The 15,687-nt window shown below is 38.2% G+C and overlaps 1 protein-coding gene across 1 annotated transcript in view; it reads right to left on the bottom strand.

Moving 5' to 3' along the window:
• Positions 1–15,687, bottom strand: part of DNAH8 (dynein axonemal heavy chain 8) — a 423,841-nt gene that overhangs the window by 30,425 nt on the left and 377,729 nt on the right. Inside the window, exon 88 of the mRNA XM_007939462.1 lies at positions 2,497–2,653. Coding sequence (XP_007937653.1) covers positions 2,497–2,653 — 157 coding nt within the window. The remainder of the gene's footprint in view (positions 1–2,496; positions 2,654–15,687) is intronic.

Raw genomic sequence — 15,687 nt, 5'->3', positions numbered from 1 at the left:
AGATACCTAAATATAATTCTTTTGAATTCCTTATCAGGGAGTGCCAATGCTGTTTCTTCCTCAGGGATGTGTTCTGGGTCATATCTTGGTCCCTTGTTTCTATTGCTTTATCTTTCATCTTTCTGTGGACTGTGATGGTCTGTTGTCTCTGAGACATTGTGACTTTGTTGTATTTATATTTAATTGGTGATTGTACATTGGAGCAATTTGCCCAAGAGTTCATTTTCTTTGTTTTGTTTGACTGTATCTGAGTAAGCAGGGTACTGTTCTCCTCTGTTTGCTAGTTGGCAGCACTTAGGCACTCACCATCTTTCTCCTGGTGGGTGTGATAGAGAATGAGAGTGGGTACACAGATCTCCATTAGCTGTTTGTGAAGAGCAGTTAAGGGTGAGTCAGGCTTGTATCTGCTGTTGTGTATCATTGGCCAGTTGGTGCAGAAGCAAGTGGTAGCTCTCATTCAGCAGGTGGGGCTACAGGAGGTACAGGCATGATTGGGTTGCATGGGCATGGTTGCTGTTTTCCATTCAGTTAGACAAAACAACAATCCAAAAAATCACCAAAAAAGTAAAAATGAGGATGAAAAACTCACACTGCATAAATACACAGGAACAATCACCAAAGAGAGAAAGAGAAAAAAAAAAGAAGAAAGGCAATAAATGAAATTAAATATTTAAAAAAATACTTCTAAAATACAAAAGAAATATAAATAGAAAAAAGGGGAAAGCCCTACAATATTTAGGGAGGGGGGAATAAAAGAGCTAGAGTAAGAGAATATTTAGGAGAAAAATGCAAAAAAAAAGACAAGGGATGGGAAGAACCACAAGAAAGAAAAAAATGGGCAGCAGGAAAAGAGAAGAGGAAAAAAAGCCCAAAACTAGAACCTGGGAAGGGAAAAAGAAAGAATAAAAATTAAAAGGAAGAAAGGAAAAAACATAGAATAATTTTCAAACAAACAAACAAAAAACAAATCTGGAGGCAAGGGCAGGGCAGGGCACCCAGGCTTTATCAAAAACACACAGACTGGCATGGAATTCTTGCCTGGCCAGAAGATTGGTGGAGGTGAGGGGTGGCTGCACCTCCATTCAGAAAGAGGGTGTGGGATATAAGAGTAATGAGGGTAATATTGCACCTCTCTGGTCATCAGCCTACGGTATATCTGTGCTGTCCTTGGCAAGTAGGGCCTATTTTTAGGTCTCTGGAATCTGAACAAGAATGCTGTCACTTTAAATATCCAAAATGGCTGCCACTTATAAACTCTCAAAATGGCTGCACCCTCTGGACAGCCAAAAATCCACACCTCAGTTTGTCTCCTTCTTTGCTGTTTCTCTTTTTAGTCATCAGTCACCAGTACAGTCCTCCATGCAGCAGTTGGCAAGCAGGGCCAATTTTTAGGTTAATTCTCAGGTCCTAACACCACTTGGAAATATTCAAACTGTCTGTGCCATCAGTCTGTAGCTCAGTTTGTCTCCTTATTCACTATTTTCATTCAGGTTCTTCTACTAGTATGTGTCCGATCCTCCTCTGTATCCTTCCCTTCAAAGCTCTGGGCTCCAGGATTATCTGTTGTATCTGTGTCAATTGGTCTCTCTTTTCTTTGTTGAAGAGGGTCTGTGTAACTTGTATGCCTATTCTGCCATCTTACCAGATGTCTTCTCAGTTCAAATTTCTAATACAGTAAATATCAATATGGGAACTCTAATGGCATAGTGCTTAAGGCATTTGACTGCTAACCAGAAGGCTTGCAGTTCAAACTCACCAGCCACTCCTCGGAAGGAAGACTGGGCATCTACTTCTAGAGATGTCACCTCAGAAACCCAAGGAGGAGTCACTATGAGTCATATCAACTCAATAGCAATGAGTTTGGGTTTTGAAACCCAAACTTACATAAAATAAAAGCTATTTGGGATCTTCAATTATTTTGTAAAGGGGTCTTGAGATAAAAAATATGAGAAAAGTTGATTTAGATTAATATGTAAACACCAAGGCGGGTCAAGAAGTAGAACACTGTTGCATCTACACTGGGGAACGGATTAGTTTAACCAGCTTGCTTTCCTATTATCTGTCTGAGAGGGCTGACAGAATGAAAAATATAGGAGACAATAAGTCGAGATAAGTTTTAAGAATGGAGAGAGCAGGCTTGGGTACAAGATATGAGTAGAAGTTTCCAGCCTAGAGGTTAAAGATATCTGGCAGTGTGTGCGTATGTGTGTGGGGGGTTGTCTTAAGACAGAGGAATCCAGACAAGGGAGAAGGGTTCAGAAAAGGTGACCGAAAGAGAAAATGAACAGAAAGGGAATGAAGAAAGAAAAAAATGCAGATCATATCTCACAAGATGTTTGGGAAAGGAAGTTGGTAAAGAAGAAAAGATCAAAAGGTAGAAAAGAATGGAGAAAGAAGAAGGGATGAGCAAAGAGAAGGAAGGATGGAACACACTCTCCCAGGACTACTCAGCTCTGTGGAATCCAAAGATCCATGGAGAAAACAGGTACAGCTTACCTCATGAGGAATATAATCAGGAGGCAATTTGCTCAGCATATCTTCAGATAACCTATAAACAATGGCTTCCCGAGTCTCTCCTATACCACCTCCACTCTCTTTGGGTTGAATGTTGGTAATTGTATCAAGAACATCAGAAGCAGTGTTACTCTGATACCTGATAAAAAACAGTGAACTGTTCAGAACATAGTAGGGTAAAGCACCCTCAGAAATAATTACCAAATCTAAAATGAACTGACTAAATTGCTTAAATCAAAGCTAGTCACCACCCCCAAGCCCCAAAATGGGAAATTTACCATCAACCTACAGGGTTGCAATGAATTGGAATTGACTCAATGGCAGTGGATTTGGTTTTGGATTTAAAACAATGAAAAAGTTAGAGATCCATTCCACTGCTTCTCAGCAGAACATCAAAGACCATCAAGAAATGAAAAGCTCTCTATTTTATGGGAAACAGATCCACAACCATTCTTCATAACACAAATCTTTGCTTTGAAGTATGATTGTGAAGTCCTTTCTTATAGCTAACCTAACCTCCTCATGCTGCACATCTTTTATTCTCCCTCCCTTAGGGATTGGTCATAGTGTTGTCAGGTGCTGTCGGGTCAGTGCCAACTCAGTGACCCATGTGCAACAGAACAGAACACGGCCCAGCCCTGTGCCATCCTCACAATCCTTGCTATGCTTGAGTCTATCACTGCAACCACTGTGTCAATCCATCTCATTAGAGGTCTTCCCCTTTTTCACTGACCCTCTACTTCACTAAGTGTGATACCCTTCTCCAGGTACTGACAACATCACCAATGTACGTGAGACAAAGCCTGGCCATTCCCGCTTCTAAGGAGCATTCGGCTGCACTTCTATGAAGAAAACATTTGTTAATTCTTCAGACAATCCAAAGTATTGTAAGTATTCTTTGCCAGTGCCACAATTCAAATACATCAATTCTTCTGTGGTCTTTCTTATTCGTCGTCCGGTTTTCACATTCATATGAAGCAATTGAAAATACTATGGCTTGGGTTAGGCACATCTTAGTCTTCAAAGTGACATCTATGCTCTTTAATACTTTAAAGAGGTCTTTTGCAGCAGATTTGCCCAATGCAGTATGTGGTCTGATTTCTTGACTGCTATTTCCATGGACATTGATTGTGACTCTGAGTAAAATGAAATCCTTGACAACTTCAATCTTTTCTCCATTTATCATGATGTTGCTTATTGGTCCAGCTTTGAGGATTTTTCTTTTCTTTATGTTGAAGTGTAATCCATACAGAAGGCTGCGGTCTTTGATCTTCATCACTAAGTGTTTCAAGTCTTCTTCACTTTCAGCAAGCAAGATTTTGTCATCTGCATATCACAAGTCATTAATGAGTCTTCCTCCAATCCTGATGCCACATTCTTCTTCATGTAGAACAGTTTCTTGGATTATTTGCTCAATATACAGCTTGAATAAGTAAGGTGAAAGGATACAACCCTGATGCACACTTTTCTGGATTTTAAACTATGCCTTAAGTATCACCTTATTTTGTTCAAATGACTAGCTCTTGGTCTATGTACGGGTTCCTCAAGAGCACAATTAAGTGTTCTGGAATTCCCATTATTCACAGTGTTATCCATAATTTCTTATCACCTACACAGTCAAATGCCTTTGCATAGTCAATAACACACAGGTAAGCATCTTTCTGGTATTATTTGCTTTCAGCCAAGATCCATCTAACATCAGCAATGATATGCCTCTTCTGAATCTGGCTTGAATTTCTGGCAGTTCCATGGCAATGTACTGCTGCAACCTTTTTTTAATTATCTGCAGCAAAATTTTACTTGCATGTGATAGTAATGACATGGTTTGATAATTTCCATATTCTGCTGGCTCACCTTTCTTTGGAATGGGCATAAATACGGATCTCTTTTAATCAGTTGGCCAGGTAGCAGTCTTCCAAATTTCCTGGCATAAACAAGTGATCACCTCCAGTGCTGCATCTGTTTGTTGAGACATTTCAATGGGTATTCTGTCAATTTCTGGAGCCTTGTTTTTCATCAATTCCTTCCGCACAGATTGGACTTCTTCCTTCAATACCATTGGTTCTTGATCATGTGCTACCTCCTGGAATGGTTGAATATCAACAATTCTTTTTTGATACAGTGACTCTGTGTATTCCTTCCATCTTATGTTGATGCTTCCTGCATTATTTAATATTTTGCCCATAAAATCCTTCAGTATTGTAACTCAAGGCATGAATTTTTTCTCCAGTTCTTTTAGCTTGAGAAATGCCGAGCATGTTCTTCATTTTTGCTTTTCTAACTCTAGGTCTTTGCATATTTCATTATATTTCTTTACTTTGTCTTCTGGAGCCACCCTTTGAAATCTATCTTTTATATAATCATTTCTTCTGTCCTCAACTTTAGCTACTCTCCCTTCAAGAGCAAGTTTCAGAGTTTGTTCTGATATCCCTTTTGGTCTCTTCTTCCTTTTCTAACTTTTTAATGACCTTTTGATTTATTCATTTATGATGTTCTTGATGTCTTCTCACAACTCATCTGGTCTTTGGTCATTGGTGTTCAATGTGTCAAATCTGTTCTTCAGATGGTCACTAATTCAGGTGGATATAATCAAGATTGTATTTTGGCTCTTGTAGACTTGTTTTACTTTTTTCAGCTTCAATTTGAACTTGCATAGGAGCAAGTCTTAGTCTGAGAGCTCCATTGAAACCTGTCCAACTTTGGTGACCCTGCTGGTATTTGAATACCAGTGGTATAGCCTCCAGCCTCACAGCAACATGTAAGCCACCACACTATGACAAACTGACAGACAAGTGGTTTTGGTCATAATGTTGTTGTTGTTGTTATGTGCCGTCAAGTCGGATCCGACTCTTAGTGACCCCTCCTTGGGTTTCCGAGGCAGTATCACTATGGAAGTAGATTGCCCCATCTTCCTTCTGAGGAGTGGCTGGTGGGTTTGAAGTGTCAGCCTTCTGGTTAGCAGTCAAATGCCTTAGGCACTACACTACCAGAGCTCCTTTGGTCATAATAGTCTACCATTATATGATAATTTTTAGATCAAAGAAGGCCACTCAATTCATTTTTCTTCATCAAAGTGTAAATTATTAATATTTATTTGGTCTTTTCTGCTTTATTTTTTCATATTCCCACTTGCTTTATGATCTCCAAGGTGATCTATTGACATCCATCTGCTCTCCATATCCAAATGCAGCCCATTTTTAAAATCCATGTATTCAGTAAAGATTCAACAAGTGTCTACTTTTTCTACTATGTACCAGGCACTGAACTGAGTGTTAGGATATGGTGCTGAATAGGAGATAGTTGCAGGGCCCTACAGTAAGCAAGTGCTATGGAGGAAAAGAAAAGGATGCTTTAAGAGTGTAGATTCTTTCTCTTTCTCTCATTCTTGCTCTTGCTCTCAGGTAGACCACATGTTTTGAGGTACATAGATTTAGTCTCTGTCCCGGAAATGCTGGGGCGACTAGCTTTTCTGTGTTTGTGAGTGTGTGTCAGAGGCAATTTACACTAGAAGATCAGGGAAAGTTGTTCTTAAAAGTCACATGTAAGCTGAGACCTGAAGGGTGAGCAAGTTGTCCAGGCCAAATTGCAGTGTGTGGGAAACCAAGAAAGGACATTCAGATAAGAAGTAAGGCCTGGAGGTGAGTAGAATTTCTGTGCATTTAAGTAATTTCAGCCCAGTAAGGTTGGAGCCAGTGAGCTAGGAGAAGAGATCAGTATGGGGACAAGGAGTCATGTGGGCCACTTTAAGGATTCTGAGCATTGTCCTAAGAACAATAAGAAGTCACTGAAGACTTCCCAAGAAGAGGTGTTGCCATGATAAAATTTAATTTTTTATATTCTGAACTTCTACTTTACTTCCTATAAATATCACATAATTTGATATTTTGGCTTATTGTTTCACTTGTAAATTATATCTTTCATCCGGATGTCAACAACATTCACACTTCCTTTCATAGGTATAGAGAGACATCTAAAAAGAATTGACAAATGCCTGAGATTAGTGATTTGTTTATCTGTTTTATCTTCTTGAACATAAAATAAGTCTTTGTAATTTAGAATACGTATCAAAATTTTAAATGGGCATACCTTTAATTTAGCAATTGTACATCTAAGAATTCATCCTAAAGAAATAATCAGACACTTCCATTTCTGAGAGTATGGTGCAATTGTAACCCAATGACACAGGAAGCAAATCCTCCTACTCAAGGTGGACTGTCTAATAAGAAACTCCTACATAAAGCTGTGACCTCCAGCACAGTTGCCACCTACCTGTCAGAAGGGGAGAGCAGGTAAATTTTCTATCTACCTTGGAACTAGGTGAGGAAAAGAATCTCTTAGTAATGAGAATTCTTAGTTTACCAGGTTTGTGACATTAATTAACATTAATTATTCATATTACCTGTTGTTTTGGTTATCTCTGTGCCAATCTAACAGAAATATCACAAACAGGATGGCTTTAACAAACTGGAGTTTATTCTCTTACAGTTTGGGAGGCTAGAAGTCTGAGTTCAAAATGCCAGTCTCTAGGGGCTGGGTGAAATCTCCTCAACCTTGCACTTCAGCTCTGCCTCTTGCTCCCGACCCACTGAAGCTAGAGGCATCTCTTCACTCAGACAGCTGCTGGCTGCTGAGGCTGACAAATCCCAGGTCAACAAATGAAAAGGCACAGTCCCAATATTACCAAACCAGACAGCAGGCCATTGATTCAAGTCCACTGAAAGTCCCAAGATAGGCAGAGCATCACAGACTACTGAACAATGACTCAGCTACATGCAGGGTGGTTCAAGTGTGCCATAAGCTTGAGAACTTCCTCAAAGTTGCTTCTCATATACTGGAAGCAGACCACATCCCTAAAGCAGCTACTCAGCTGCTCCAATAGATTCCACCATTAAGTTAATTACCAATCTCACCATGGGGAATAACTATATCCAGCTGCCCAAACAACCAGGCCCAGCCAAGTTGACATACAACCTTAACTACCACACCTGTGTTATCCAAAAACCTCAAAGAATTTATTTTAAGATGGTCCCAGGAAGTCCCAGGTAGCACCTGATAGAAGGATACACAAATCTTCCCCGAAAAAAATATGCCTTCAAACCAGGTTTCAAATAATTCCAACAGTTAATTTCAAATAGACATGGACCCCCAGTCAAAAGTTATAAAAATCATAAAGAAACGAAAGCCATGAGAAACAACAAAAAGCAGAACCAGACCTGCAGAGATCTTAGATAGTTGAATTTTCCAATCCATATTATGAAACATGTTTTCACTGTATTAAAGAGTAAAAAATGATTGAAAATATGAATAAGAAAGAAAAGACTATAAACATTAATAGCATATTTGAAAAAGAACCAAATAGAATTTCTGAAAATAAAAAATAACTGGAACTTAAAAACTTTATTGCTTTTCTATTGCCGCTGTAATAAATTAACACAAACTCAGGGATTAAAACAAAATTACTATCTTAAAGTTCTATAGGTCATAAGTCCCACATAGGTCTCACCAGGCTAAAATCAAGGAGTCAGCAAGACTGGGCTCCTTTCTGTAGGAAAGGACCCTCTAGGGGAGTCCATTTCTTTGCTCATTTGGGATATTAGAAGAATTCAGTTCCCTGCAGTTGTAAAAGTGAAGTGCCTGTTTCCTTGCCAGAGGTCAGCTAAGGGCCATTGTCAGTTTCCTTGGTTCATTGCTCCTTCCTACATCTTCAAAGCCAGCAACAGTAGGTCAAGTCCTCCTCATGCTTTGAATTTCTCTTTCTGCCATCTCATCTCTTGGACCCACTCTTTTGCCTCCCTCTTCCACTTTTAAGAAGTCATGTGATTAGATTGGATCCACCTCTATAGTCCAGAATAATCTCCTCAGCTCAAAGTCCTTAACCTTAATCATATTTGCAAAGACTCTTTTGTCATGTAAGTAAATACAATTATACAGGCTCCAAGGATTAGGATACTGGACATATTTATTACTACATTATTCTACCTACCACAAGACCTAATGATAGGTTAAACAGGAGATTTGTTGTTGTTGTTGTTATGTGCTGTCGAGTCAGACCCGACTCATAGCGACCCCTCCTTGGGTTTCCGAGGCAGTATCACTACGGAAGTAGATTGCCCCATCTTCCTTCCAAGGAGTGGCTGGTGGGTTTGAACCACCAGCCTTCTGGTTAGCAATCAAGTGCTTAAGGCACTATGCTACCAGAGCTCCTAAAAGGCAAAGAGAATCATAAAACTTGAAAACAGATCTGAAGGCATTATGTAGACTTTAGCAGAGAGAAAAATAAGTGAAAGATATGAAAGAGAGGCTAAGAGACATGTGTTCTAGAGTGATAAGCTTTACCATACATCTCAGCAAAGTTTCAGAAGGATAAAAGAGGGAAAATTAAAATATAATAATTGAGAAATTTTTCTAGATTTGATGAAAGACAAGAATCCTCAAGCTCAGAAAACTCAATGTATCCCTAATATGATAAATAAATATAAATCACTATGTAGACACGTCATAGTGAGACTGTGGGACACTAAAGATGAACAGAACATTGCAAAAGCAGCCAGAAAGGAAAAAAAGATTATCTATAAAGAAATGATAATTGGACTGGTAGGCAATTCTTTATTAGCAGCAATGAAAACTAGAAGAAAATAGAATAATGTCTTCCATATGCTAGGATAAAATAGTTATAAATTTAGAATTGTATACCAAGCAAAACTATCTTTCAAGAGTGAGTGTAAGACAAAAAATTTGAATAACCATTTCACCAAATAAGATATATGAATGGACAAAAAACCAAAACAAAACAAAAAACCACAGGGAAACATATTCAACATCATTACCTATTAAGGGAATACAAATTAAAACCACAATGGGATATTACTTCACACCCACAAGAATGGCTATAATCAAAAGACAGACAAGAACAAATGTTGATGAGAATGGAGAAACTTGGAACTTGGAACTCTCAGACATTGATAGAGGGAACTGTAAAATGGTATGGACACTTTGGAAAACAGTTTGGCAGTTTCTTAAAATGTTAAAAAAAAAAATGATTAACCATTAAAAAACAAAAGAAAATCTGTTACTATTGAGTCAATTCTGACTCATAGTGACCCCGCAAGACAGAGAAGAATTGTCCCATAAGGCTTCCAAGAGTGTAATCTTTATGGAAGCAGACTGCCTTATCTTTCTCTGACAGAGCAGCTGGTGGTTCAAATTGCTGACCTCTTGGTTAACAGCTGAGCACTCAACCACTATGCCATCGTGGCTTCTCAGATTAGCCATACGACCCAATAATGCACTCCAAATTATCTACTCAAGAAAAATAAAAACACATGTCCACACAAATACTGAAATATGAATGCTCAAAGAAACATTATTCACAAATCGTGAAAACTACCCAGATGTCCATCTGCTGGATAAACAATATATGGTATAGTCATGCATTATACTACATTTGGCAATAAAAAGGAATTAAGTCTTGATACATGCTATGACAAGGTTGGACTTCAAAAATATTATGCTAAGAATAAGAATCTAAACATAAAAGATCACATAGTGTATGTATGATTCTATTTATAGGAAATGCCCAGGAAAGGCAAATCTATAGACAAAGTAGGTTAGAAATAAAATATTTTTTGAAAGAGAAAAGAAAACAGATTAGTGGTTGCCAGAGGCTGGAAGAAGAATAGGGACTGACTACAAATGGGCATAAGGTATATTTTGGGGGTCATGGAAATGTTCTAAAATTAGGTTGCAGGTACGGCTGCAAAACTCTGTAAACTTATTAAAAGTCTTTTAATTATCCACTTAAAACAAATGAATTTATGGTATATAAACTATACTTCAATAAATCTATTTTTTAAAAAAAGGATGACAAAAATATTTTCAGATAAGAACAAAAGACTGTACCATCAGCAGACCCTCATTAAAGGAAATTCTAAAGGATATACTTCAGAAAGGAGAAAAATTACTCTCAGAAAGTAGGAGGTGTACCAAAAAAAAAGGTAAGCAAAGAAATGACTAAATGTATGTTGTTGTTGTTGTTATGTGCCGTCGAGTACCTGACTCATAGCGACCCCTCCTTGGGTTTCCAAGGTGGTGTCACTATAGAAGTAGATTACCCAACCTTCCTTCTGAGGAGTGTATGGGCAAATCTAAATAAGTACTATGGTACAACACTCTCAGTATAATGTCTAAATGCTGGGGTTAGAAAAAACAAAACAAGGTAAATTAAAATACTGGAGGTAGCATGCAAGTTACCAAAGGGTTTTGACTGAGAAGAAGGTAAAGGTATTGATTAATTGTAGACTTAATTAAGTATGAATGTTGAAATTTCTATGAGTAACCAGAAAAAGAACAGAAATAGAGTACATAAATACCAAAGAAGCAAAGAGGAAAAAATACAAAAAAAATAAGAAAAGTTCATATTTCAAACATCAAAAAGGAGAAGAAGAAGAGAAAAGAAAATAAAGAAACAATGATGCAAAAAAAAAAAAAGAGCATTTTCTATTTATTCCTTATATCTTGAGGACATGTTATAAACACTCTTTGGTATTTATTCAATATTTAATAAAAAGTTTAAAAAATTAAAATATTTAAAAGAAATAATCATACAAGTGTACAAAATATACGTACAAGACTGTTTATATCAGCATTTTTAACAATAAATCCTCGTAAAAATCCACAGTAAAAGCCATTAAAAATGGTGATGCAGCTCGATATTCATTGATAAGGTAAGGTGTTCATGGTAGACTGCTGAATAAAATAGCATAGTACAAAAACCGGTTATGGTATGATCTAATTGTTGTTTATAAAATTGTGAGTATAGACACAGAAAATACGTGGAAGTGTACTTTGATAGTAGGATTTTTGTACAAAGAGTGTTGCTATAATTTTTCCTCTCTGCTTTTTTCTGTATTATTTATTCTCAGTGAGACAGTATGATTTTTATAATAAAGAATATTAAAACCATTTTTATTTTGAATAATAGGGGGAAAAAAAAGTAAGCCTTTGGAGGCAAAGTCCACCACAAGTATCAAGAACCCAACAGGAATTGTGATGGTTAAGGTTATGTATCACCTTGGCTAGGCCACGATTTTCAGAGGTTTGCCAGATATTATGTAATCATTGTCCATTTTGTGATCGAATGTGAGCAGCCCAGTCAGCTGAAAGGGGTGTTTCCTTGGGGATGTAGTCTGCATCCTATATATATGGATGCTCTGGAAAAGTTTGCCCTCTCTTGATCCTGCATTTGACTCATCATTCTCTGACCTCCGGTTCTTGAGATGAGCCAGCACCCTGTTACCTGACCTGCAGATTTTAGGATTCACTAGCTCCCACAGCCCCATGAGCCAGCAGCCTGCCATCTAACCTGTCAATTTTGGGTTTGTCAGCCCCTGTAACCACAAGAGTAAGGAGAAGTCTCTGGCCTGATGCCTGATTCACGGATATGGGAGTTGCCAGCCTCCACAACTGTGTGAGCCATTTCCTTGAAATAAATTTCTTTCTCTCCCTCTCTCTATCATATGTGTATTTATTTAATTAATTATTTATTTCACTGGTTTTGCTCCTCTAGAGAACTCAGCCTGAGACAGGGATAAATCACAGCAATAAATGTTTTATGCTCACTGAGATCCATCTTACAAATCTCTCCCCTCTACGCCCTACTGGAAATGCTGCCTTCTGACTTTTCTTTACAGCATATGGAAAAAGAGAATTACATCCTCCTCTCCCATCCTCCTAGGTGTGAAATAAATGACCTTTTGTGGAATTCATTCCATAATTGGCAGTATCCTAAAGAGCTACTGCTAAGTTATCCAGGCTTCTTTGTTTATGAACAAGTCATACTTTGTAGGAACAGAGGGAATCCTGTTCAACAGGCCTTTGAATTCATTTAGGAAACAAGCCAAAGAAGGGAGGAAATGCTTCTGTCTTCAGCATTATCTGATTAGTAGAAAGAAGTCAGTATCTGCACCCAAACATGCATATCCAAACAATTGCATCCTTTCCAAAAGTTGTGGCCAAGGTACATGGATCAGCCCTTGTGATTTTGTAAGGCTGGCCTTACAGTGATTATGAGAGACCTGGTGTCAGACAATGTTTATAATCCCTGCCAGATTTAGGCTAATAATTCCACATTACCTTCAAACAGATGAGTTTCACAATAAGGGCTAGTAGAATAAAAGCTGACTTTCAATACATGAAATTTGACTTTACATAATTTTCTTATAATTTAAAATTTTTTTCAAATTATTTTTTGTGAGAAACCTTTGATTAGATGTTGAGGTTTTAGAATATCCCAAAAGACACTTGTTTAAAAAGTTGAAGGATGAGTGTATCAAACACATACACAACAGAACACATGAAAAGAAAACAAAACATTCTAGTAAAATAACACAAAAGGAATTTGCAACCTATTTCTGAATTTTGAAGTGTGGCACTTTCTCAGCTTTTAAAAGTCATAGGAAATAAAAGAAAAATACAGATAACTCTGAGGGAAGAAATCCCACTAAAATAGCTGATGGGACAATAAAATGAAGTTGTCAGAAGTCAAGGATCCACGTGTTATTCTATACATTTTTCACAAACACAGATTTGTATGTGATTCGTGTTAGTCCATGGTCTTATTCTAGCATTCAATGCAGTAAAGGTAGAATATGTGGATGAGCCTCTGTCACCGTCACTGACATCTTGCAGAGAGCTGTGAAATACAAAGCACATCTAAAAACACCAGTTGTGGTCCAGCTGATCTCAACTCATAGCAACTCCATGTGTATCAGAGTCGAACTGTGTTCCATAGGGTTTTCAATGGCTCTTTTTTCAAAAGTAGATCACCAAGCCTTTCTTCCAAGGTGCCCCTGGGTGGAATTGAACCACCAACCTTTCAGTCAGAAACCAAGTTCTTAACTCTTAACCTTCTGTACCACCAAGCAAGTCTAACCAACCAAAAGACCAAACTCACTGCCATCGAGTCGACCAAGCAAGTCTAGGTAACATTAAATCTGTGACTTTTTAATGAAATCCATATCCATATTTCCACTGGCTCCTAGAACTGTTTCTTAAATCTAATAAACCCAAAACCTAACTCATTATTTTAATTCTTTCTCATCCTTCACCTGGACTGTTCCTTGTCCTTTCCCCTTTAACAACATCAGTATCTTCTCCCACTTGTCCAACCTGCGAACCTCGGAGACCTCTTTAGTGCCTCACCCTTGATGTCACTCCCCAGCTCTTCTTGGTTTCCAAGTTCTATTCTCAAATCATTTCTAATATTCATCCCCTCATCATTAACCCCACTGCCTTTAGAGCAGTTCTAAAGTCTTTAGCATGATGTCCCAAACCTTCAAAACTCAGAGTGTATTTGTCCTCAGCCCTGCCTCTAGTCTGCTTGACCCCCTCCATGCTCTGGGCACAATGAACTTGGTTGCCTGCACATACTATACACTTTATATCTTCATGCCCCTTCTTGGAGTGTTCCTTCATATTTATGCCCCAATCTATGTCTTGATCCTGACTGTTCATTACGTTCCTCTATCCTTGCACTCTGTCTTTGTTGCTCACAGTACTGCAGTCACTTTCTCCCCACCTGCACATCCTTTAAGGCACAACTCAAATGTGGCTTCTCTCACTAGCTCACTTTGATCCCTAAGTTGGAATAGATTGCTAGCCTGTATTCTTATATCAGTTGCTGTCAAATTGATTCCACTTATGGTGATTACATCTGTGTCAGAGTACAAATGTGCTCCATAGGGTTTTTAATGGCTGACTTTTGGGAAGTAGATTGCCAAGGCTTTTTTCCAAGGCACTTCTGGGCTGATTCAAACCTCCAACATTTGGATTAGCAGCAAGCACGTTAACCATTTGTTTGTGCTCTTATAGAACTGTACATTTACTGATTTTACAGTTCACTGCATTGTATTACATAACTGCTTGCCATTCATCTGTTTTCCCTAATAGACAATGAGTTCCAAGGGCAAGGACTGTGTCTTACTCATCTTTGTATCCCCAAGTTGCCCAGAGAGTAAGTTCTCAATAAATATTTGTTTCTTGAATTGAGGCCAATTGGCTTGAATTTTATTAAATCTCAAATATAAAGGAGAGCAATTCTCCAATATTTAAAGGGCATGAAAATTTAATTCTTTGTTCCTTCTTATGGTAAAAGTACAGTATATTATCATTACTATTTTTCTATTTCCTGGCATCATTCCACATACAAAGAGAAGCATCTACATAAATTTATATGCTCTTCAAAGCACAGGAGTATCAGAGAGATATGATTTGAGGGTGAAGGAAAATGACTTTTATTATTATATTATTTTATCAACACAGATCCTTAAAGGTTAAGAGAAGAAAACCACAGTAAATTTCCATTCATATTAACAAAATGAGAATCCATTCTTCCTACTTGCTCTAGCTTCTAGCTACATAAATAAAACAGAGGAAAGGTGCCTACATCTGGGATTCTCAGGCACTCTCTCAGCTCACCTCCAGAGCAAAATCCCCTTTGGAAATGCACTCTAAACCCTGGCTGGGGTCCTACACCACCGTAGGCAAATATAACAATCCTGCCCTCTGCAGGCTCTGGGCTCTGGCCAGTTCACCAGTGCTCCAAGAAGAAGGCTATGTAGAAGCTATTACTGCTAGCTAGATCTCTCCTAAGAAATCACTTTCATGGTGGATGATTTAGCTCTGGTAGCATAGTGCCTAAGGCACTTGACTGCTAACCAGAAGGCTGGCGGTTCAAACTCACCAGCCACTCCTTGGAAGGAAGATGGGGCAATCTACTTCCATAGTGATACTTCCTTGGAAACCCAAGGAGGGGTCACTATGAGTCAGATCTGACTCTGTGGCAGTGGGTTTTGGGTGGATGATTTTACTTTCTATCTATCTATCTATCTATCTATCTATCATCTGTCATCTATCTATCTATCCATCCATCCATCCATCAGTGATCTGAAAATAGTCCTCAAGGATGTTGGGGAGAACAAACTCTAAAAAGTTGACCCATTTTGAACAAAAGCTGAAGGAACTCTCTAGGCTATCTCCTCACATGTTTTACTAGGCATGGAATGCCATTCTTAGGTATTCCAGAGATGCACTATTTACATTTCTTTTTTCACAGTGGGATTTTTTGTTTGCAAAGATAGGAAAAGCAGAAGCCTAGTTAGCTAGCTAGAGGGGAAA

This window comes from Orycteropus afer, unplaced genomic scaffold, assembly GCF_000298275.1.
Source record: "Orycteropus afer afer isolate SDZICR_OR568_19922 unplaced genomic scaffold, OryAfe1.0 scaffold00059, whole genome shotgun sequence".
NCBI lineage: Eukaryota > Metazoa > Chordata > Mammalia > Tubulidentata > Orycteropodidae > Orycteropus > Orycteropus afer.
This window is presented reverse-complemented; position numbering and strand designations above follow the sequence as displayed.